Source organism: Etheostoma cragini, chromosome 11 (assembly GCF_013103735.1).
Source record: "Etheostoma cragini isolate CJK2018 chromosome 11, CSU_Ecrag_1.0, whole genome shotgun sequence".
In the NCBI taxonomy this organism is placed as follows: domain Eukaryota; kingdom Metazoa; phylum Chordata; class Actinopteri; order Perciformes; family Percidae; genus Etheostoma; species Etheostoma cragini.
Window position 1 is genome coordinate 14,611,595 of NC_048417.1, and position 24,086 is coordinate 14,635,680.

At 38.4% G+C, this 24,086-nt stretch overlaps 3 protein-coding genes across 8 annotated transcripts; 2 read left to right on the forward strand and 1 right to left on the reverse strand.

Moving 5' to 3' along the window:
• The first annotated feature begins 2,751 nt into the window (after window positions 1-2,751).
• LOC117952625 (acetylcholine receptor subunit alpha-like) lies at window positions 2,752-9,606 on the forward strand. Of its 2 annotated transcripts, XM_034885068.1 has the most exons (9): window positions 2,752-2,990; window positions 4,038-4,180; window positions 4,270-4,314; window positions 4,611-4,720; window positions 5,158-5,353; window positions 5,973-6,210; window positions 8,079-8,302; window positions 8,521-8,760; window positions 8,847-9,103. In XM_034885068.1, exons 1-9 carry the CDS (start codon window positions 2,948-2,950, stop codon window positions 8,973-8,975), a joined length of 1,368 nt encoding a protein of 455 aa, XP_034740959.1. In that variant the 5' UTR covers window positions 2,752-2,947; the 3' UTR covers window positions 8,976-9,103. The 2 variants fall into 2 exon arrangements, with proteins under 2 accessions (XP_034740959.1, XP_034740958.1); XM_034885067.1 differs by lacking the exon at window positions 2,752-2,990 and having other exon boundaries at window positions 3,943-4,180; window positions 8,847-9,606.
• An 864-nt stretch (window positions 9,607-10,470) lies between these two features.
• gpr155a (G protein-coupled receptor 155a) lies at window positions 10,471-20,647 on the forward strand. 3 transcript variants are annotated; one of them, XM_034885031.1, is made up of 16 exons: window positions 10,471-10,780; window positions 11,022-11,530; window positions 12,393-12,792; window positions 13,163-13,331; window positions 13,436-13,591; window positions 14,237-14,320; window positions 14,447-14,567; window positions 14,687-14,771; window positions 16,450-16,540; window positions 16,644-16,839; window positions 17,808-17,900; window positions 18,023-18,159; window positions 18,631-18,726; window positions 18,812-18,876; window positions 19,011-19,142; window positions 19,294-20,647. In XM_034885031.1, the coding sequence occupies exons 2-16, from the start codon at window positions 11,095-11,097 to the stop codon at window positions 19,487-19,489; spliced, it is 2,457 nt and encodes an 818-aa protein (XP_034740922.1). In that variant the 5' UTR covers window positions 10,471-10,780; window positions 11,022-11,094; the 3' UTR covers window positions 19,490-20,647. The 3 variants fall into 3 exon arrangements, with proteins under 3 accessions (XP_034740922.1, XP_034740923.1, XP_034740924.1); XM_034885032.1 differs by having other exon boundaries at window positions 18,029-18,159; XM_034885033.1 differs by having other exon boundaries at window positions 17,808-17,891; window positions 18,026-18,159.
• A 455-nt stretch (window positions 20,648-21,102) lies between these two features.
• scrn3 (secernin 3) lies at window positions 21,103-24,057 on the reverse strand. Of its 3 annotated transcripts, none has more exons than XM_034885076.1 (8): window positions 23,916-23,976; window positions 23,527-23,693; window positions 23,235-23,416; window positions 22,813-23,012; window positions 22,035-22,247; window positions 21,775-21,937; window positions 21,495-21,675; window positions 21,103-21,390 (listed from the first exon to the last, which is right to left on the reverse strand). In XM_034885076.1, exons 2-8 carry the CDS (start codon window positions 23,680-23,682, stop codon window positions 21,307-21,309), a joined length of 1,179 nt encoding a protein of 392 aa, XP_034740967.1. In that variant the 5' UTR covers window positions 23,683-23,693; window positions 23,916-23,976; the 3' UTR covers window positions 21,103-21,306. The 3 variants fall into 3 exon arrangements, with proteins under 3 accessions (XP_034740967.1, XP_034740965.1, XP_034740966.1); XM_034885074.1 differs by having other exon boundaries at window positions 21,103-21,395; XM_034885075.1 differs by having other exon boundaries at window positions 21,122-21,395; window positions 23,935-24,057.
• Window positions 24,058-24,086: the final 29 nt, after the last annotated feature.

Below are 24,086 nucleotides of genomic sequence, written 5' to 3' on the forward strand. Positions count from 1 at the left end.
CCCACAAAGCATCTGAGAAGCAATCACTGCTTGACATTTAATCACTTTGGTTTTGTGACCACATCACATTGAGTTAGTGTAAGCTGAATGCAGACTTGTCTCTGGTGATTGTGTGGCAAAATTGGATTTTCATCCAACCGTTTAGCCTACCCCACCATTATCAGCCATTTTAAATATATCACACCTTCATCTACATCAGGCACTGACTTCAAAAGGAGGTAAACCACACCAACAAAGCTTTTGAGCTTTCTTTTTCTCAGTCAGATGCTGTGATAACACTGTGCAATGTCTGCCAAATGCATTGTGTGGTGGATGTGCCTCATTCACAGTAATGAGACTAAATTTGAAATGCTGTGATCCATGAGATAACTGACCTTTCTCTGTTGACTGGATTGTAATGTTTTTCTCTCTGTGAACAGCTGACCTGAATACATTTTCAAATGTTAAAATATAAAGAAGTATTCAGTTTAACAATGTGAAGCATTTTAAATGAAAACATTTATCATATTTGTATAGGCTAATCATGTCAACAGAACCAGCCTGCATGACGATAAAGATTTGTAATTGTAAAACTTGCAATATTTCTTTTCAAAAATATTTAACTAATGAATTGCATAACACCATGTTGTTGTTTTTTACACCATCAGTACCATAGTATGGCCTGTGGTATAGTATTGTACAGTATTTGTGTGTGCACATGTTGTCTGTGTTTGTTTGTTTTTAATGTGGCTGCAGCATGGTTAATTGCGCAAGACAAGTAAGGTTAATCTTGATCTTAAATCTTGAAGATAATGAATTTTGCTGTGCTTGAGTTTTATATGAACAGACCAGCAGAAATACTTCCAAAATATACATGGCAAGAGTAAAAGAACAAATATAATGGCTTAAGATCAAGAAAATATGACATTGTACATAATGCTGCTTATCATGTCCAATTATGTTTCTATATTTATGCTTTAATGTCATGTAAAATATACCACTCAACACACATTATAAACTCTAATCCTCTTAATCTTCATTGAGGCAGAAACATCCAGTATACTGTCCAGTTTTCATCCCCCCCACAAACACAAAAATATTACATATACGCTTTCATTCAGATTCAATGACCATTTAACCACTCATGGAGCAGATAAAAACACACAGCTGACAGTCTTCTAGAGGCTGGAGTTGTGGTGTGAGCCTTCAAAGTGTTAATCAATATTGGACAAAGCACCAAAACACCTGGGACTACAGGTCGACTGAGCAGGTAAAATGCTGGCTTGTCCTGTGTTACATGACAGCCTTGAAGAAAGCCAAAGTAGTACTTTTGGTGTAAATTCAGGTGGCCTGAGAGAATGGAGATAGAGAGGGGGTGGGCTGAGACAAATCTCTCGAAATTCAGACATTGCCAAAATGGTCATTTGTCCCTAAGTGAGATGAATGAAGCGGGCGGTTAAGTGACTGGCTGATTGAACGGATTCGGGATGTGAGGAAATTGAGTTGCCTGACCCATCACGGGCCCGACAGGGTGGGGTACTGCAGAGCAAAAGAGGGAAAATTGGGTGTAACACCTGGCCCCCAGGAAACACACCAGGCTGTTTGAGCATCTAAATATAATTCTGAATTATCTAGGATTATAATATAATTTTTAGGTGCAACTGGAGATGAGAAGCACTATGAGAATCTATTCAAAATAAAGAAAACAAAGCTTCATCGTCTACATAACTAAACAGAAAACACTGCAATATATTAACATTTAAGAAATGGTTTAAAACACATTAAATGTTTATGTGAGCAGATATGTTAGTCAGAGTAACCATCAATGAATTAACATTACAAAAAACAAAAACAACTTTCCCTTATGCTTTTCTTGCTAATCCCGTATCTAGCATCTAATCATTTAACTTCACTAAAACTCCTATTAAGGTTAGTAAAGTAAAGTTAAGAATTTATGTTCTAGGGAACCTTTCGTAAATCTGCATAAACAATTCACAGACATGCATGTAAACTTGTACGTCTCATATCATATATTTTCAGAAAATTCAAACAAATTGAAGAAATTCCTGATTTTTTTCAGTTAACCTATCAGAAAAGCAATGCTTGGGGGTTTTGTTAATTTTTGCATGCCAGACAGTTGAAGGTGGTGTATGCAACACTCAGAGTCTGGGTTGGAAATGTCTGCACATGCCTTTCACCTCTGATGTCACAAGCAAACATGGAGGGAGCTGAGCTGAACAGTGCTAACAATGGCAACAGTACTGACAGAGCTAATGTGGTAATGGGACTTAGTTCATGGTTTTAAAGGTAGGCACTCAGATGCATAACCATGCCTGGTTACCGAAACAAAAAACAGAAAGAACAGATTTAGTTAAGAAGGTCAAACATAAAATTGAAAAAAGCTTTTTTATTTGTTTCTAGTCAAGATCCAAGACCCAAACTAAAATAATCACAACCAACACATCACATGAAACCATCACTCATAGAGTAGAGAGCTTTCCTTGGAACAAGCCGATGTGTATATACTGTACATCTGTGAAATCATTACCCAATGTGTGTTTTCAAGAGGCTACACATTATTAAATGGACCGGTATATGCAGATTTAAAGACAGAAAGGATAGTTTATCAAAAAAGCAGCAGCAAGCATGTTCTCTTCTCACCTCGAGGTTGTGTGTGGCCAAGTTCACAATGGGATATTTCAGTGGGGGATTACTTGGGCATGTTGATCTTATAACAGATGACAAAGAATGTGGTGCTCTCAAATGACAAGCATTTGGCGGCCAGTCACTCACATCCGCTGTCAGACAATAACAAAACGGCTGCCAGTGCAGAGTTCTGAGCTTGTACAGTGAGTCATTGGGCAGTGTTGAAAGAATGTTTTAGGTCGGTCAAACCCTTCTTAATTCTCGAGTGGTCAACGGTCAGTGTGTTGAAGTTGGATCTTGGTTTTGGGATTTATTGGCAAGAATGAATTCTGTATTTTTCATTTTTTATCTAATCACTCTGGCAGGTAAGAACTTAAGAACAATTGTGTTGGTTACCCATGTGAATAAGTGTCTGTCTACTCAAAGGGAATTAGTTTTGAATTAATCACGAAGTTAGAGAAAGTTGGAGTCCATAAAAACAATTACTAAACCCTGTTTGCATTAACTGTGTTTATTGAAACTGTTCTGTGGTCAGTGAAAGCTGATCCAATTCAAATAACAAAACTAACAAGCAAATCTGAATTCTGTGCAAAGCGGCCCTTTGATTGACAAGGGCATGTGCGCTCATTTCATTTAGCTTTTTAACATTTTGTTGGTCTGTCACCAAATGAAGTCACCTGCATAAACATGCGATTCCTTAGTTGACTGAATGGAACAGTTTGTCTGGAGAATCATTTAACCATTCAAACAACATGTTGCTGTAAAATGACCCTTGTTTCAAGGTCAGCTGAAAAATGAAAGGGGATCTTGCTTTGGCTTGTGACAGATATGTAGCGGAAAAAGCATGAGAGCATCTCCGTTTACAACCTCACATACCATTGCACATATGAGTGCAGTGTTACCAAATTTAGAGCCCAAACATATGTATGCAAATGAATATATTTACTCTGTAGGCCTACAGATTTCCGAACATGTGCTTGAATGAAATTCCCACATGGTATTCTCTGCTATATAGTCTGGAAACTTAAACCTTAAAAAATTAACATAGAGACTTTTTTAAAATCACCAGCAGTCCATTTGCAGTGCTTTGCTCAATGCACACTTTACACGCACCAAGTAAAAGTGGGACCTTTTCAGTCTGTTTCAAAACCAACCTAGTACATGCACATGCACTCACTAAGACCTTATACCTATAGCATGACGCTTGCTATCTATTTTTAACTCTTATTAAATTAACTCATCTCATGTCTAGCCTTGCTCAAGTATCAGATGTTCTTAAAGCGATATTCTACTTTGGCACAACATGATCATTACTCAACACTCTCAAGAGGCAGCGTAAAGAAAGACATATTTCTCCGTCGAAATGCCTTTGATAACATCAATGAGCCTGTGTGGTATGTTTTTTATTTTAGGTGCTGCCTGGGCCTCCTCTGATGAAACACGTCTGGTCAAAACCCTCTTCACTGGCTACAATAAGGTTGTCCGTCCTGTCAATCACTTCAAGGACTCGGTGGTTGTTACTGTAGGCCTACAGCTCATCCAGCTCATCAGTGTGGTGAGGTCTCATGTCACATATCACATCACCCAATCTGTATTAAGGTTCATTGTCATCAACTGTCTAAACACATTTATCTGGATTCACAGGATGAGGTCAACCAGATCGTCAGCAGCAACGTGCGACTGAAACAGGTTTGAAACATGTTTGTTGGTGTTGTTGTGAATTCATAAAAAAAGACTTTGAACACACAATCATATTACAGAAAGCTTCAAAAATGTATACTAATAAAAACGAGTACGAAAGGGATGGGAAAAAATACATCATCATGCCAAGAACTATAAACATCCCAAATTTGAAAAAGTAAATCATGCTGCCAAGAAATATAATCATGTGTACAAACGTTTGAAAATACTATTAACATTTAAAATGTTATTACATACTAAATGCTGTATTTTGTTCTGGATGTCTTTGTCTGGGTTTTTTTCAGCAATGGAAAGATGTGAACTTGCAGTGGAACCCAGAGGATTACGGTGGCATCAAAAAGATCAGAGTTCCCTCCACAGACATTTGGCGGCCTGATCTGGTTCTCTACAACAAGTATGTTACCAGGCCTTATTTGCTGCATGTCAGGTCTCTCTTTTATCATTTTAAGAACCCTTTTTTGTTCATTACAATTAGCGATACGTGACCTAGAGCATTCAGACCTCTAGTAACAATTAACACAACTATCAGGGATGTTTTGAATCACACTTTTCTTTACTCCAGTATGCAGCACGCAAAATCTCAGATTTCGTTAGGCTAAATCTGGACTCTGTGTTGCAGGTCCCCCTCCTCCCACCATGTGCTGCATCTGACACGTTGCTTTTTTCCCTGACAACCCGCTCCGCTGCCACAACAATTTGTGCCAAGCGGAGCACTGTTTGGCTGGGGTGTGACAGCAGCATGGACCCATCTTCAGGCCCTAATGGCCCCCTGCGTCTACATTTAACCCATTATCTCCCATGTTGATAATGTCTGCGTTTGTGTGCCCGTAGTGCTGATGGAGACTTTGCCATCGTTCACGAGACCAAAGTGCTGCTGGAGTACACAGGAATGATCACATGGAACCCACCTGCCATCTTCAAGAGCTACTGTGAAATCATTGTGCTGCATTTCCCCTTTGACCTCCAGAACTGCAGTATGAAGCTGGGTACCTGGACCTACGATGGAAACTTGGTCGTCGTCAATCCTGTAATTCCATTCAGACCGTTTCTATAAAAGAATAGTTCTACATTTTTAGAAATACAGTTATTTGTTTACTTCTTGAGATTTAGATGAGAAGATTGATACCACTCTCATATCTGTTTATATAATGTAAAGCCACAGCCAACATCCAGTTAGCTTAGCTTCGCATAAGCATTAGGGTGAATAGGCTAGCCTGGCTCTGTCCAAATGTAAACATCTACCTACCAGGACTTCTAAAGTTCACTTATTAGCACATATTATCTTGTTTGTTTCATCAGTACAGAATCTGAAGGGGAAAAATATCCTAAATATTACAATTTTATGCAAGGGTTGTTTCAGACTATTTCTGGGCTGGGAGCACTGACTTCCTTGAGTCCCTTAAAAACAAAACGAGTACGGATTAAATAAAAGAGATGTAACATGTTAATTAGTGAGCTTGTACCTATGATCGAGCCAGGCCTGCTGTTCCCCGCTGTCTTCAGGCTTCATGCTTAGCTGTAGCTAATACAACCTAAACACAGTTTAACACCCTTTCTGACAAACTAATTCAGAGTACTATACACAATAATAGAAATATATAAGAATTTGAATCAAATCATTGTTGGTTATTGCTTCTTCTTACCAGGACAGTGACCGCCCTGATCTGAGCAACTTTATGGAAAGTGGAGAGTGGGTGATGAAGGATTTCCGCGGCTGGAAGCACTGGGTTTACTACGCTTGCTGCCCTGACACACCTTACCTGGACATCACCTACCACTTCCTCATGCTGCGGCTCCCACTGTACTTCATCGTTAATGTCATCATCCCCTGCATGCTCTTCTCCTTCTTGACTGGCCTTGTCTTCTATCTTCCTACAGACTCTGGTATGTTAACACTGATTCCACATTGTTCCTTTACACTGAATAACACTAAGTATTAGTTAATAGCATAGTGACATTATGACATAAAAGGCATGATGATATAAATGTTTTTTCTGATTTTCAAAAGAAGGTAACACTTTCATGTTTTTCTGTGAAATATAAAGCTTCAGCCAGGACGCAGTTAGCTTAGCTTAGCACAAAGACGGGCAATCAGGGGGAAACAGCTAGCCTGGCTCGGCCCAACAAGCTCACTAATTAACACAACAACTATATTTATTTTGTTTAATCTGTCCAAAAAAATCTAAATCCTTCATAAAACTGTATCATGATTTTTTTACATTTCCATTTCTGTATGGATTAAAAAAGAAGTTACAAATATGCTAGTTACTGAGGCGTAGCAAATCTTTTTTGTCTTTGAACTGAACCAGGCTAACTGTTTATCAGTGTATCAAAAAATGTGGCTCACATTCTGGCACATTCTTGGGGACAACAAGACTCCGCTGTCTGATGTTTCATGTTTAACCCACAGAGAGTGGTATTTTCACAAGTCTCAGAAGGAAATCAAATAAGCTTATTTTCAAAAATGTGACTATTTCTATGTCTGTTTGTGTAAATGTTTAATGTTTATGCCAGTAAACGTCAATCAAAAGTCGGATTTACTTTGTCAAAAGTAATTAGCTCTGTTTTCATGATACGATATGAAAACATAGATATGATATAATAACTTACATTGTGTTAGACAAATCCTTGTTCATAGTTCTGAGGTGCTACATCGGCTGCTGCAGTAACTGCACTGCTTGTGTGCACATCTGGCTGTGTTCCCAGTGTGTAGGTCTGCCTCATTACCCAGGGTCCCTCTGTGCTGTCATCTCTGAAAGCAGGCCTTTGCTTTAATGTATAATACATCACTTGATCCCAGTTTCTGATATGACTGCAGACAGGAAAGTGTGGAGGAGATGCTGGTGCCAAAAGATGCTCTCTCTGGAATAACTGCTCTAAAGGAGCAACAAAAACATCTTACTTTTTACTTGTGAAATGGTGTCAGAATCTGTTGACTTGTAGTATAGTTTGGATAGAAACAACAACAAAAAATGCCTCTCACTCTTTAAATGTGATTTGCTGGTATGGGTGAACAGTGCATGGTGTGTGGTTGTGTTATTGTGAATATATAGCCAAGTAGAGGTGGGATCCTAATTGGATGGCTAGAACTATTAACTCACAGCAACAGTTTTCAGGGTTATTTTGGTGTTTCCTTTAAAGTAAAGATGTGTTTAAGTAACACAGATTGTTTTTCAGTTATCATATATTTCTTACTGAAAACACAATGTGTCCTTACTAAATCTATGTTTAATTAGAAACATTTTGGCCCAGACGTAATGGTCCAAAATTCAGCAATGCTGATTGGTGACCCATCATCCATGGTTTGATATTCAGCAGTTCTGAACAATTCACCTGAAGAACAATTTATTTGTAATTATTTGTTCTGATTTTTTGAATGCTTTGGGTCCTCAATATGTATTATTTAGAAATTAACAAGAAAAAGGCAAAGAATAGAGGAAGGTCTTAATAAATAAGTGAATAAGATATTGTGTAGCAAAAAAAATCTTTTTTCTGAGTTACTTAAATTGATATCAAGGTCCTTTTAGGAGCTGTTTTAAAGCTTTTGATAATCTCAGATATGCAAATCCATATGATGATGAAGATTATGTGTTACTAAATGGATCTTGAGATGAGATTGTTTTGTCAATTTTTTCTGCTTTCCAATATGTTGCTAATCTCACGATCCCTTCAGATTCATCCTACCATTCTTATTGACCAATTAATAAAAAGGCGGTATAAAAGCAGTGAAGATGTCATTTTTTGTCTCCCAGGTGAGAAGATGACTCTAAGCATCTCTGTCTTACTGTCTCTGACTGTGTTCCTGTTGGTCATTGTGGAGCTGATTCCCTCTACCTCCAGTGCTGTACCACTCATTGGGAAGTACATGCTCTTCACCATGGTCTTCGTCATTGCCTCCATCATCATCACTGTCATTGTCATCAACACCCACCACCGCTCCCCCAGCACTCACACTATGCCAAACTGGGTTCGTAAGGTGAGCACATAAGCAGAGAAGAAACAACAAAGACATGTATTGTTTTGATTGTAGAGCTGACCTACTAGAAATGAATCAGTCCTGTTCCCAAGCTTTGGAGAACAAGCCTTACATTTTTTCCCTTTATCATATTGCCATCTAGTGGTTTAAGACAGAACATATTTTTTTTGCTGTCTTCATCTTTGACATGGTGCATGTCTTTTGTCTTTCTATGACAGGTTTTTATTGAAACCATTCCCAACATCATGTTCTTCTCAACAATGAAACGCCCAGGGAAGGAAAATAAGACTAAATCTAGTATCTATGGTGCTGATTTTGACATCTCAGACATCTCTGGCAACCAGACCTCTTCTGTTCCCTACCAGTCACCCATCACCAAGAACCCTGATGTCCGCAGTGCCATTGAAGGAGTCAAGTACATTGCAGAAACCATGAAATCAGATGAGGAATCCAACAATGTAATCTTTGTTACACAGAAAGTGTCACTAATATGGTTCTTTAATGAGTATTTGTGTATGACACATTGTGCATCTTCTCTTTCCAGGCTGCTGAAGAGTGGAAGTTTGTGGCCATGGTGTTGGATCATATTCTCCTGTGTGTGTTCATGGCTGTCTGTCTCATCGGCACGTTAGGTGTGTTTGCGGGCCGTCTAATTGAGCTGAGCATGCTCTAATGGTGGGAACCTTACATTTTGCAGGTTTTACTTTTCAGATGACACTTGTTGTTCAATGTGAAATTCATGACCTTCATTTTTGAAGCTGTAGGCTACAGTATGTTGCTTTGCAGCATTCACAGTGTATATTACCTTTCTCTATCAGTTCTTTGGTGTTTCGGCCCCATTTGTGTGTAGGATCACGTTGCATACGTACAGTAGCACAGTATGTTTTCAGTGTATTTTATTAATATTTTGGGGAGTATATGTGTGCAATTGAAATGTTGAATTAATTCAAAAGAAAACTTTGGATTATTTTCCTTGATATGTTTATAGGGAACAACAAATAAAAGGCGTTATGTCAATTTTTCAGGGTGATTGAAGTGCAGTCCAGCTGAGTGTCCTTACTGTATATCATAATCCTTGTGACCTGTAACTTTGAAAAATTGACTAGTTATGTTTCACATTGTTAAATATTTTTATTAATTTAAAGGTTAAAAATGTTAAAGTAGAAATTTGAATACGTAGGTACCATACAATCACACATTAACTCTGATATAGGGTTTTGGAATTTTAGCTGATGATACTTTTACACTTCCCTCTGATTTGTAAGTGATCTGTTGGACAATAGAAACACAACCTTTCTAAAGCACCTTCACCTTTCCACTTATGGCTTTATATTGCATTAACTCATAATTACGAGAAAACATCTCTTTATTATAAGGTACTATTTATACATTTTTCAAAATAATTTTTCTTTGGTGGATGCAATGCACTTCTGTACATTACACAGCCTTACAAAACATTTTTAACATTGAGATATTGATTACTGCAGCTTTAAATGAATACATAAAACATTAAACTATTAAGGATTAAAAACTTGGGCGGATGGTGGTACAGGGGGGTGACAATGACCCATGACCTGTTTCCAACTGACTTTTTGTTGCCAGATTTACATGTGGGTTGCTTTATTCTGTAAGGACAATTTGCACCACACCTTAAACATAAGGGAAGTCTACTGTTTTTCTTTATTTAACAATATTATAACACATACATATTTCACCAGCCAAATAAATGCAGCATTTTTGTGCATAATCATTAAAGTTTGTCTGAAATAAATAAGTAAAAAAACAACAATGATGCTATGAAATATGAATTAAATACATATTAATTAAAATAAACAATTTTCAAGACTTACCAAGCAACTCTTTACAAAACAATGCTTATGAGCTTTTTTTAGTTGGTTGGTCATGGCAAAGCTGAGGAGTCTGTCTCAAAGCCATTTATATGAGGGGAAGGCTTGTAAAATGTTGTTTTCTTAAATGTTTATTTGTAATAAAATACAATTTGAATTAGTTATTAACCGAAAATTGATTGTCCTGTTTGATTCAGTATAATTACTGTACTGTATGTGTCCAAAAAGTAACCTACCTCTTCTTTTATGGCACTGCTGGGTATGTAGGTGGACTAAGCCCCGCCCCTACCCCCCTCTGGATAATGTGATTGGTTAAATCGTAGTTGTCAAATCAGGGATAGCGAAAGTTGCTGTGTGGGAACTAAACTAGCATCAATACCTAGCGTTTTGTAACACGACATATAACTAAATAGATTACGTCAGCTAGTCCAGAGTTATGCGGACTGTGTCATAACAGTGGACTTTATAGTTTTAACTCCACGTAGTGTTTTTTTACTCTACCGTCTCGGTTCGCCAACCAACTAGCGTTAGGCTAGCTGCTAAACGTTATCGAACGTTAGCTGACTAAGGGTAACTCCTACTGACATTTGATTGACATTTGGTGAAGTGGTGGGCACAACTGCAGTCAGAGGTGAGCAACTTACATGACTTACAACATGATACATTTGAAATGCTTGTCGGCTTTATGGTAACAATTCGCTTTACAAACTCTCGTGTAAGAATCGTAAAGGAGTTAGTCACATGGTGCTGTTTCGGTAAACTAGCTAGGTTAGCTAACTTTAACGGTTATCTTATCTTTGCACCAGCCCGTTCAGCAGTTGCGTTCACCACTTTTAACTCCTTCTTTGACTGGAGCTTATTCCTTCTTTTAGGATCTGGCAGTGCCGAACAGGACTTTAATATGACTGCAAGACAGGTGACAATGTACGGAGGCTCATCAACAACATGATGGAGGTTACGGACAGAACCACCAAACTCAACTTTTCAAATGAGGAAGAAGACCCGGACTTCTCTGCTCTCTCATCTAGCATGTCTATTGACAAGCTTTTACCGGCTCTCTTGGAGTGCTTTGGGATAATATTATGTGGATACGTCGCGGGGAGGGCAAACATCATCACGTCCACCCAGGCGAAAGGATTGGGCAATTTTGTGTCCAAGTTTGCTCTCCCAGCGCTGTTATTCAAGAACATGGTACTGTTGGACTTTGGCAATGTAATTTGGCCATTCCTATGGAGCATCCTCATTGCCAAAGTGTCTGTATTTTTCATTGTCTGCGTACTCACGCTGATAGTTTCCAGTCCTGAGAGCCGCTATAGTAAGGCTGGGCTTTTCTCCATATTTGCCACCCAAAGCAATGACTTTGCCTTGGGATATCCCATTGGTAAGTATAATACATTTAGCTAAGCCTACAGCCCACAGTGCTTTTCATTCACTGCTGCAACAACAGTAATCATGCTGCCCTAATGTTTGCCAATCCATCAAAGCAAAATTATAATTATCCAGGTGTTACACTGTAGACTACCCTAGCTAACAGAATTGTATATTACTGTTTTCAGGGCCCTCCCTCATTAACATTGCCTCCATGCAAAAGAATATTCCTATACTGAGAGAAATAAAGTGGGATTCATTATTTTGTACTCAAATAAATTTGCAGGAATATAAACACATCTCTGACCATGTTTATTCTCAGCCATCTGTAGTTGAAATGGGAAAATATACTTGACCATACCATCAAAATTGTCAAATTTTGAGGAACAAAAAGCAATATTACTGTTCATTAATGGTTGCTTAGGCGTCTAATAGTCTTCTTATGCTGTTATCAATAAAATAAACAAACCCAATTAAGCGTGATTGAACAGCAGCATCAAGATGTTCTCAAGTCATTTTTTTTCACAGTGGTGATATTGGGAAGTAGTTTTGTTTGTTTAGCTTCCACTTAAGTGACTGAAACTTCAGTTCCAGGATTCAATCCTTTCCCAGGAATTTTCAAGTTATTGTTTTGCTTCATTTTGACAGTCGGAAGAGACTGCTGCTTTACAGATAAGTCATGTAGTAAGGGTACATTTGTGTTTTAAATGTTGAGTTCAAATAATATCTTATATTATTGAATGTATAATATATAATTATCTTTCTACAGAAGTGCAGACTTCACCTTTTAACTTTGTTGTGCTGCATGCTCCAACAATTCAGATGTGTCCAGCAGGCTTTAATATGGAGTGATTTGTCTTAATCTTTATCCACAGTTGAGGCCCTTTACCAGCGCACATACCCAGAGTACCTCCAGTACATCTACCTGGTTGCACCTGTATCCCTGATGCTTCTAAATCCAATTGGCTTTGCCTTCTGTGAAATCCAGAAGTGGAAGAATCAGGGGAACCTCCAGCAGAGAAAACTCCAGATCATGGGACTTGTAGTTTTACAGGTCCTGAAGAACCCTATTGTGTTCATGGTGGTCATTGGCATTATTGCCCATTTTGCACTGCACCAGACAATTCCTCCCTTCATGGCTGAATTTGTGGATGGCTTGGCCAACTCTTTCGGGGGAGCAGCTCTGTTCTACTTGGGTCTGTCCATGGTGGGACAGTTAGGGAAATTAACCAGATCCACAGTCGTGACACTGATATTACTCATAACAGCAAAACTGTAAGTGGAAAAAACAAACAACTTTATTGCAGCTGGTGTTAATTTTGGAAAAGGGAGGGTTAAGCGTTATCAGATGACCTCTTTATATTGAGACATGTTCTAGGAGTGTTCTAGGAGGAGAGTCAGCAGGTTAGATCTTTGTAAAGTGCTCCAAACATGTTGTTTTGTGTTGATGGTTTGGGTGACTCAAACCTTTCTTAGACCACAAGCCTTTTACCAAGTGGATGACATGTTAAAAGGTTTTAGGAGTGCTTAGCAAGATAATAACTAGTGTATATAAATATTTTAGTAGCACTGCATTTTTCAGTGTAGTGTTAACTAACCCCTCAAACAATGGTTTATGACACCAGTCTTTTGATTTGACTTTCAGGTTGCTGATGCCGCTGATTTGTAAGGACATGGTGGATCTGTTGGACAGTAGCAACACCAGCGCTTTGAATCATTCAAGCCTCTCCAATTATGCCTTTCTTTATGGAGTGTTTCCCACCGCACCAAGTGTGGCCATCTATGCTGTCTATTATAACGCAGAGCTAGAAGTTGTAAGTTGCCTACCTCTACCTGCCAACCTCCTAGCTGCCATTCATGATACTGAACTGTTTTGATTTCTTTGCAACTCACCACTTTTTATTCTGGTTCCTAACAGGTAACCTCTGGCATGGTGATCAGCACTTTTCTCTCCGCTCCAATAATGTATGTTTCTGCCTGGTTACTTACAATGCGTTGGATGGACCCTCAGCTTTTGATGAATTCACTGCAGAATGTCAGCTTTAACATAAGCATAGTGAGCTTAGTTGCACTGGTGAGTTGACACTTGTGTATACAGTATGTAAACTTGTTGTTGGCTTATGTCTTATAATTAACTATCAGCTGGTGCCTTCTTTATTTTGTTTTATCTCAGTATGTCAGTGAAGTCATGCTACATAAAGCATTTGTTAGACCATGGTCTTCTTTATAACTGAAAGCAGTTTGGCCTGCAAGGATTTTAGTTAGTTACATCTATAACATGCCACAATTATCTATTGATATTCCACATTTTCTGTTCATCTGATGTAAAATGGAAATAAAATACAAAAATATGGCTTATTATTGGATGTTTAAACCACTGTGGCAAGTTACTGTTAAAAGGTTAATTTATTCAGAGGATGTGTGGCCAAACAGATGCTTTACTGACATATGGACCAACTTCCTCATTAATTTCCACTTTTCACTGTATCTTTCACTTTTCACTTTTAAAGAGCCCTAAACTCAACTTCTGAAAACATTGAATAACCTTGTAGTGATGAAACATGTTTACATGTGTTTGTATTCTGCAGTATATTACACTTTGTTTATAATTTCACCTTTCCTTGGCTTTTAAATGGAATAACCAGCTGACAATGTTTATTATTAGTTGTATTTAGCATCTGTGCAAAAGTCTAAAAAAAATATTATTTTTTTCTGACAGGTCTGGACAATTACTGTTATGTTTTTGAGTAAGAAATTCAAGAGGCTACCTCACATGTTTACAGTCAACCTTTTCTTGGCACAGGTGATCACCGTTGCACATACTCTCTAAATTGATTTTAATATCCATTAAATAAATTGACAAGACGTGTACCGTTAGTTGTAACTTCACATGAGTAAATACCTGTATTTGCTATGGTGTGTTCTCTAGTTTCTAACTTGTTTTGGGATGATCCTGTGGAAGTTTGTGGTGAGAGAAGACAACTTCATTGGGCAGGTCCTGACATTCACATTATTATGTACCTCACTCTACAGTACTTATGTTTGGCCAGGTAAGTTGTCTATGCACAACACCCACATTAACCTCACATTACACTACATTATTTTCTTGGTAAGCTCTGAAATCTGAAGTTTGATTGCTAATTCTGTAATTTATATTTTGTCGTTTTAGGTTTAATAGCACTCTCTCTTGTGCTCTTGAAAGGTTTTGAGGAAGTAAAAGTTTCACCAGGCATGTTTGTCATTGCTGGCTGGGGGTGAGTCACTTTAAAGGAACCTGGTCACAGAAATGAAACTAAGATATCTTGTTTGGTTGCCTAAAACGTATACAGTGCCTTGCAAAAGTATCTGGCCCCCTTGACCCTTTCGACCTTTTGCCACATTTCAAGCTTCAAACTTAAAGATATAAAAATATTTTTTTGTGAAGAATCAACAACAGGTGGGACACAATCATGAAGTGGAACAAAATTTATTGGATATTTCAAACTTTTTCAACCAATAAAAAACTAAAAAATTGGGCGTGCAAAATTTTTCAGCCCCCTTAAGTTAATACTTTGTAGCGCCACTTTTTGCTGCGATTACAGCTGTAAGTCGCTTGGGGTACTCTATCAGTTTTGCACATTGAGAGACTGACATTTTTGCCCATGCCTCCTTGCACAACAGCTCAAGCTCAGTGAGGTTGGATGGAGAGCGTTTGTGAACAGCAGTTTTCAGTTCTTTTTCACAGAATCTCGATTGGTTTCAGGTCTGGACTTTGACTTGGCCATTCTAACACCTGGATATGTTTATTTGTGAACCATTCCATTGTAGAGTTTGCTTTTTTTTTGAATCATTGTCTTGTTGGAAGACAAATCTCCGTCCCAGTCTCAGGTCTTTTGCAGACTCCATCAGATTTTCTTCCAGAATGGTCCTGTAATTGGCTCCATCCATCTTCCCCTCAATTTTAACCATCTTCCCTTCCTGCTGAAGAAAAGCAGGCTCACACCATGATGCTGCCACCACCATGTTTGACATTGGGGATGGTGTGTTCAGGGTGATGAGCTGTGTTGCTTTTACGCCAAACATAACGTTTTGCATTGTTGCCAAAAAGTTTGAGTTTGGTTTCATCTGACCAGAGCACCTTCTTTGTAGATTTGCAGTGGTATGATACTCCTTCCATTTCAATATTATCACTTGCACAGTGCCCCTTGGGATGTTTAAAGCTTGGGAGATCTTTTTGTATCCAAATCCGGCTTTAAACTTCTCCGCAACAGTATTTAAGACCTGCCTGGTGTGTTCTTTGTTCTTCATAATGCCCTCTGCGCTTTAAACGGACCTCTGCGACTATCACAGAGCAGGTGGATTTATATGGAGACTTGATTACACACAGGTAAATTCTATTTATCATCATTAGTCATTTAGATCAACATTGGATCATTCAGAGATCCTCACTGAACTTCTGGATAGAGTTTGCTGCATTGAAAGGAAAAGAGCTGATTAATCTTGCACGCCCAATTTTTCATTTTCTTTTTTTTGTTAAAATTTGAAATCTCCAATACATTTTGTTCCACTTCATAATTGTGTCCCACTTGTTGGTGATTCTTCACAAGAAATTACAGTTTTATATCTTTATGTTTGAAGCCTGAAATGTGGCAAAAGTTCGAAAAAGTTTATGGGGGCCAAACACTTTTGCAAGGCACTGTATATATACATATCCACAACCAGAACACATGCCCTAAAGTAGCAGTCACATGTCGGACAGTTTAGGAAACTAAAATCAAAGATACTGAAGGTGATTTTACAGGGGTAATGATGCCTTACTTAATCTAAATGATTAAACATACTTTTTTAATACCTGCAAATTGAATCTGCAATTTGGTGTTGTTTAGCCGGTTTTCATTTTACATTTTGATACTGTCAGTGTTGTTGCTTTTAATGTTTTCTCTGTATTAACAGGGTTCCAGTCTTAGTAACTGCCGTGTTGCTTATCTCTGGGGAAAAAATGCCTGACACAATTGACTCAGCATTCTTTTACGGCAAACCGCAGGTAAAAGCATAAGTTGAAATCATTCCTTTTTTTCGGACATTTTAGAAAAGTCTTTCAACCTGTAAATAATTACTTAAAAATCTGTGTGTGCATTCTTTGACAGATGATCTGCACCACAGTTGTAGTTGCCCTCGGTATACTGCTGGGAGGGAGCTCTCTTGTGTGTCTCAATAGAGGAAGTTGGGCCCACAATGACCAAATTCAAGAGGAAAACGTTGCAGAGGATCTTGTGACTGAGGTTGAACCAGAAAACCAGTCTCTGTTTGAGCCAGTCACCCCATCAGGGGATCTCAACAAAGGTATTTTCTCTAATGGCGACCATATACCTGAGACTTCTATTCAAACCGTCTTGATGGCACAGAATAATTACCAGGTTGCCAAGTACAACAGTTTGTTAATTAATGTAAAAGTTTTAACATCTAAAATGGTTTGGCGGTTGTCAAAGCCCAAGTTAAAAAGAAAGGCCAAAGTCAAGACTAACTTTTATCTTCAAGTTGTTTACAGCCAACTGCTGAGAATGCAATGTAACTTCTGTCTGATGTTCCTACAGCTCATTTTCAATTGCATAAGTTTTAAAAGGGCTTTGCAGTTACAAAATCACAAAGTAAACACTGACAGAAGTACAAACTAAACCTTTTGAATGTAAATAGCTGAAGGTAACATCACATTTTAAGTTACTGATAAGTTTAGTTATTTAATGTTAACGCAACACTGAACACATCATCTCTCACAAAAGACACTGTAGTAAAGTCACATGACTTTGACCTCCATGGTTTAAGTCTATTACTTTAAAAGGAGATGTCACAAAGGGAGATGTTTGATTCGTTGGTCCGTTATTACAAAAGAACCAAACCAGTTCTACAAGTGTTGAAGAGAAACACCTATTCATTATATCAAACTGGTTTGTAGGATACTAGGTTGTTACAGTTTAGCACAATTCAAACTTTTCATTGCAACAAGTACTGTAAATAAATAAATAAAAGTAAAGTCAGTGGTAAACAGAATACAGTGGGAGCTGCTTAAAATTACTCAAATCACAAAGGGAAGTTGCCTCTGGTCACATAAGAAGTCTCATTAAACATCTCTGTTGACTCAAGACATTCAAGATATATTGATATCAGCCAATGAAATGTAAAACTGCATGCACTATTATTACTCTCAGCTTTATTATGTTACTCATATATTGTATTAACTTTCTGCCTCCAGTGTGAACTGGGAGAATATTGTATAAATATGGTAAATAATCACTCTTTTATCACTTTATCAGTGTGTTTCCTATGTGTCTGTGCGCCAGCCCAGCCCATGCCTGACATGATCATCAGCACAAATAGGAACAACACCCCCCCGCTCACACTCACGGGTATTGTATTGATAGAGCAAAATATATGCATTTTCATTCTACGAAAATGTAATATGCACTAGCACAGAACAACCATAATGATCACAGAATATTCAGATTTCTTTTTTTACAATTATAATAAGATTCAGGTCAGTGTGGGAGTAGCTGTGAGTCCACAGACTGCCTGCTTGTCCAAGTGGAGGAGCTCCAACAGGTTGCAGATAGACAAGTGGCCCGTCATGTGCTCTTATGCCTGCTTCTGACTGTCGGCTTGCTTGCTGTGAGTAAACCACCACCTTTCACTTCTACAGTGACATGAAGTCAGTCTTACTGCTTGCATCACTATATTTAGTGCATCACAAACCAAATCAGACACAAATGGCTGAGCCATGTAATTTCCAACTCACTCCGTATTGGTGTAAGTCTGTCCAAAGAAACCCATTAATTCTTATGTTTGGAATATTATTAATTGGTTTTAACAGATAAGGAATATGTTAAATAAGACTAGTAAATGCCAATGAATATTGTGGCATGTGGTTAAATGTGTGTTTCTGTAAATTTATAAAGTGTTGACTTAACTGAATGCACATACTATTTAAAGGCAGTTTATATACTTTTATGTATAATACACTTCATGAATTGTCCTTACCGAGTTATTTCACTCAACTGGTTCTACAAGTTGGTTCTGTCAGCGGGATTGGCTAGTTTTAACTCTTAAACATAAAATCCCTCTAAATTCCTTTTATGACAGAACCTTTCCAGCTGCTTGTGGTTGCTCTTAAACCCGATTCCTGGCAGACTCTACTTGGAGTTGCAGTTCTTCTGTGCTGTGGCCAACTATGGACAGGTTGGTGTTCAAAATACTGTAGTACCAAGATTGTGTGTGTGCATTTATTATCCCACCTGTGTCATGCCATGTTTTATGTCAACAGGGGTTTCTCTCCTTTGCTCTGTTTGGACTGGACAAACATTTGATCATACTACCATTTAAGAAGAGGTAAATAACATTTATGTAACAAAACTAGGTTAACGAGTTCTTAAAACACACAACATACAGTATGTACTGTGTATAAATACTATGTGTACACTACAATCAGTGGATTTATATTTAGTTTTTGTGACTGTGTTTAGGTTATATAATCTGTGGTATGGAAAGAAGCAAGAAGAGCAGACTGATTTACCTGATGAAATTAGGATGACCTGCACCCAGTTCACCAAATACCACAAGGACCAATGTTTTCATGACATCGTCAAAAAGAGAAGGTGAGCGCACTGCTGCTCTGGTCAGAGGTAATTGAAAAATGTCTTGAATCAACATGCTCCCTGATGTGTCATTCACATACCACAATACTTTTTTATGTCTACCCTTAAAAAGACAATTGACCTTTGGGTGAATGTTTGTTTTGAATTTCAGGTGTGGGAAGAGGACAAGGGTGGAGTGTTTTCTTGGCTGTGAACTTGTTGAGTGGCTCCAGCAGGTGGGCTTGGCTCAGGACCAAGGTGAGGCCGTACTCTACGGGACACGGCTAGAGCAGGGTGGTGTGCTTCAGCACATCAAGCAGGAACACAGCTTCCAAGACAGTCGCCTTTATTACCGCTTCATGACATAAGATGCAAGGTCCAATTTCTTTTTTACCAAAAAGTAAATGGCATTTTTGTGGAAAAATTAATCAGTGTGAATGTGTTCGCCCAGAAATCTCTGCTGCCAAATATTGCACTGCTAAGCCCTGTACATTTCCAGTACAGTAATGCACTACGCAGTATTCATGTAGTTTTTGTCCAGTTGGATGTTTGAACAGTGTCGTTGAGTGTGTTCAGAAGTGCAACAGACTTGAAACTTTTAAACGTAAAAGGCCAGGGCATAATGCATTGTGTAGGGTTGGTCTTAAAGGGAATTAGCCCCTTTTAAACCACCTATGTCTTACTTTTGCCGTTTTAAATTTAACACTTCATTCACAAGGATAATTGCTGAGATTCTGAGTTGCAACATTGGTACAACAGTTAATCAGGACAGAAACATGAGCTATCGCATGATCATACATTTACAGTAATCCCAGTTTAGCCATATTATTAAACATTTATTTTGCGGTAAAACTTAAAGTGGGAGTACCTGAAATGTCAGTAATAATACCTACTACCACTTAGTACTTTAGAGTTCAACAGTTTAATCAAAAAGTCAGGCTTCAAATTTGAATTATCTACAACAGACAGTAATCATTTTAAAGGTCCCATGATACGCTGTTTTTGGACGCTTTTTAATATATGGTCCCTGAATATGAAGTCTTTTTCCCCAAATTCAGCTTTGGTGCAGAATAACAGCCACTAGAGCCAGTACCTCAATGAGCTTTCCTTTGTATGTGCCATTTCTGAGTTTGTAGCTTTTGAGGAGGGTATTTCTCAATCTGCAGTGAGAAAAATATTTACATAACTGAAAAGGTTGTCCAAAACTAAAAAAAAGGAAAACCAAGATTTTTTTTCCCCTTTTAATATGCATTCTCAAGACTACCATAACGCGTGTAACCAATGTTAAAGGGTGAAACAAGATTTTAATGCTATTTAAAAGCATCATTTTGCAGTCATATATGCACATAGGACTCAGTTGTTTAATGTGTCATTCTGCTGAATGTATTATTTCATTTACCTGGACATTTCAGGGTGTATTATCATCTATTTCCAAAGCTACTTTGCCAAAAGGGAAGATGTGGTTAAATCTGCATCCATTTTTAGAGGTTTTTGGAGTCAGTTTAACTTATGATTCAGTTAAAGTTGTTTCATTATGACGTTTTAAAAGGGACAAAAGCAAACGGCCACCTTAAAAATGAAAAGGTTATCATTTTTAATAAGTGAGGATGACCATATGAAATGAGTGTCAGAACTCAGATGGTGTTACTTCATGTGTTTACTTTAAAGTGTTCATATTGGAAGTTGAGAATGTACAAGCTGCTGTGATTGTTATTCTCAGGTATAGGAATAGAAAACTATATTATATTTTTTGTTTTGCAAAGGTTTATTTTGAACTCTTATGTTGAGACAACTAGTGTAAAAATGGTCTTTAATTTAAAAAAAAAAACCATTGTATATAATTTTATGGATTTGTTAAAAAATAAATATTACCAAACCCTCAAATCATGCCTCACATACTTAATTTACTTCCTGTATGAGATTAAATACATACAAGTCAACATTTTATTCCATATTGTACATCAACATGAATCCTGGGCTGACCATGATGTTAACTACTATTCAGTTGTGTTCCGATTTACTATACAAGTGCATTTGTACGTATACCTGACTAAACGGTAAAATGCAGAAGCGTACACTGCTACCGTCACCCTGGAGACCTGTAGTGTGGTTTCAGCTTTTTCCGTACACCGCCATCTCCTCTCGAACGGAGCTTGAGAACAGATTCGCCAACAAATCTGCTTCCTCAATGCCATGTGAAAGAATATTCTCCATCTGGGTCATCTTTTCTTTCTCCAGCTGCCTCAAACTCTCTGTGATCTTCTTTCCTCTGTCCTAAAGACCAAAAAAATAAATAGTAAGTACATTTTCAGCAGAAAGTAAAGTGACAAATTTAGGTAAATTGCTGTTCCAAATTAAAACCAGTAGTAAAACCTTGTAGGATTCAGTGATGGCAGCCACAAGTTCATGTTTGACAAACAACTGATGTTTGCGGTCAGGCTTGCTCTGGAAGCGAGGTTTCTTCTTCACAGGGTCATCTGGACCATAACTAGGAGAAGACGTCTCCTTCAGCGCATTATTGTTCTTCACAAAGACGAAGGGTTTGAATACAGACCTGTTGTGCAAAAGAATGTCTTCAATCATCACGAACTGCTGTCAAAATGAATTCAAAAGGATGCTTGATCAGCTGCTGAAGTGAGATAAGGTGCTGTACCTTTCAGGGTCTGGAGTTGCTGTAAAATAGTGAACGCCTGGCAGAGCAGGATCGGTGGGTATCACAGACACCATACTTCCTGTTGTCATGAACATGCCCTCCATGTTGATGCCGCTTTCTTTATCCCTCAGGATATCCACCATCGTCTCAGCAGTGATGTGACCTTTAGCAAATAAAAACACATGCGTAAAGAGTGGTAGAAGTCGTGTAACTTTGCCTCCTGTCTGTTAATTCTCCACAGTGAAGTGTGTATTACTAACCGTTGCTCTTCTCTAGCAACTTCTTCCCCTCACAGTATCGGCTCCCAGAGGCTTCTATTCTGGCTGTTGTTGTAAAGGAGTAGACCGTGGCAAAGTTGAACTGGGTCTCTCCATCCCACCAGCCCTGGCTTCGTGCATAGTCCCTCATTTTTGGATGTTCCTTGTCTATTTTCGTTGTTATGCCATACTGGTTTGAGATGTTGCGATATCCACCTAGAGAAGTGTAAATTGAGATGATTAGACACTAATATAAAAACTTGCCTTTATTATACCGCAACCTGAGCAGTGTAGTGTTGACATGTTTTTTGGGGGATTTACATGCTCAACTATGAAATACAAGTTGAAAATTCCAGCGTCTGTACTTTTAGTCATGCAGAGTATGTTAAGCTTAAGTGCAAATTATTTAAATGAATGTTATATTGTTTCAAATAACGACTAAAAATGTACCATGTATTATGTTAATGGCAGAACATTTTAAATTAAAAAGTTGTAACCATAACATTGTACAGTGGGGCATTTACAGTTGAAAATGTAACTTGCCAGCGCTCTCTGGTGGACAAACTAATGGTTACACTGGTTTTAAACAACCTCAAACATATCTTTGCCATTTTTTTACTGCAATCTCATCCGACATATAAACAGATACCAATACATCCATAATAATTAAAGAATAATGTGGCAAACTCCAATTGCAATGTGTTTTCAGACTTCCTCAGGTACATTTCATTGCCTTGTACTTTAAATAGGCACCTATTGGTAGAATAATTGTTCTGATTACCTTCCACTCTCTCTGCTGCCCAGTGCTTCCCTGACGTTTCCAGCAGCCACGCCTCCTTCCTGTCTGAAATGAGGAAGCTGTTGTGGTAGGTGAAGCTACACTCATCCTCCATGCAAGATCCTCCCTGGCCATATTTCTCCAGCAGCTCAGTAATAACATCTACGGCTTTCTCAGCTGTATCGGCTCTCTCAAGTCCAATCCTGGGGGGGAAAAAAAATTGTAGTCACCTATTTTTGTTTTGCTTTGTCTTTTAGTGTTTCTAACAAATGTATTCTTACATGATAACACACAATATATACTGAATTGTTTCAGGTTCATACTATGTCATTAAACTTCTCTTTGCACTTTAATTTGAGGGTAGTTTGGTGAGTAACAAAAGCTTGGTAATATACGAGTACAAATGGATTTTACGTGTGCTTTACCTGACAAGATCCATGCCGAGAAGAGCTTCGTCATCATCTGCACTCTCTCTGCCCCACACTGCTTCATTTCCAATACACACTTGGTGCTCATTTGCACCCATTTCTGCGCCCCACAGCCATGCTGGTTTGCTCAACACAACTGCGTAAGTGTGGGCAACTTGCTCAATCTCTATGTATGTGCACTGTTCAAAAGGGAAGAAGGCCACTGTTATTGGTTATCCAATGACGTTTCACCAAGGAGAATGGGAAATTGAAGGTTGGGGGTCAATAAGAAGCTGTCTCTGACACCTACCTCAACCTTCTCCCCTGCGTCATAGTCTCTGGCAGGGAAATACACTACCTCCTGGACTTCATCACAAGGCCTGTCGGAGTTTTTTCCAAAGATGATGCGTTGTCTCTTAGTGGAGGGGGGCAGAGCCACAAAGGTGTCGCAGGAGTAGGGGTGCATTTTAAAACTTGCTGAGATTTAACAGAAAGAACAACTGGTTAGGTTATAACTCATATTCAATGATCATGTTCTATGAGTTACTTAGCATACGCAGTCAATGCACTTTGCAACAACCTGAACGTTACACCCTAAAATCTGAGGTGTAAATTACACCTTTGGCTCATTTCACAAAGCCAGACGTGTAGTGCCATGTAATGCTGTAACTAATCATACTTTAAACAAAGTAACCGTACCTACGTTTGTCAGGCTTACCGAGCACTGCCACTGTAAGTTTCTATTTCATGTGATCTCAGCGGAAACAGCCCAGAAACGTGACTGAGCTGAAGTCCGTTTTATATTCGTAGGAAGCCAGGAAAGTATCCAGCGCTCTGTCAGCATGTTGTTATGATAGCGAACAAATATTT

Coding starts and splice junctions, on each gene's coding strand:
- scrn3 (XM_034885074.1), bottom strand. CDS start 23,682: ATGCACCCCTACTCCTGCGACACCTTTGTGGCTCTGCCCCCCTCCACT. Junction 22,248..22,812: donor GGCAGCAGAGAGAGTGGAAG/GTAATCAGAACA, acceptor ACACTTCTCTAG/GTGGATATCGCAACATCTCA. Junction 21,676..21,774: donor GCAACTCCAGACCCTGAAAG/GTACAGCACCTT, acceptor TTTGCACAACAG/GTCTGTATTCAAACCCTTCG.
- LOC117952625 (XM_034885067.1), top strand. CDS start 3,989: ATGCCTTTGATAACATCAATGAGCCTGTGTGGTATGTTTTTTATTTTA. Junction 4,315..4,610: donor GCAACGTGCGACTGAAACAG/GTTTGAAACATG, acceptor GGTTTTTTTCAG/CAATGGAAAGATGTGAACTT. Junction 8,303..8,520: donor TGCCAAACTGGGTTCGTAAG/GTGAGCACATAA, acceptor TTTCTATGACAG/GTTTTTATTGAAACCATTCC.
- gpr155a (XM_034885031.1), top strand. CDS start 11,095: ATGATGGAGGTTACGGACAGAACCACCAAACTCAACTTTTCAAATGAG. Junction 11,531..12,392: donor TGCCTTGGGATATCCCATTG/GTAAGTATAATA, acceptor CTTTATCCACAG/TTGAGGCCCTTTACCAGCGC. Junction 16,840..17,807: donor ATCAGGGGATCTCAACAAAG/GTATTTTCTCTA, acceptor TCACTTTATCAG/TGTGTTTCCTATGTGTCTGT.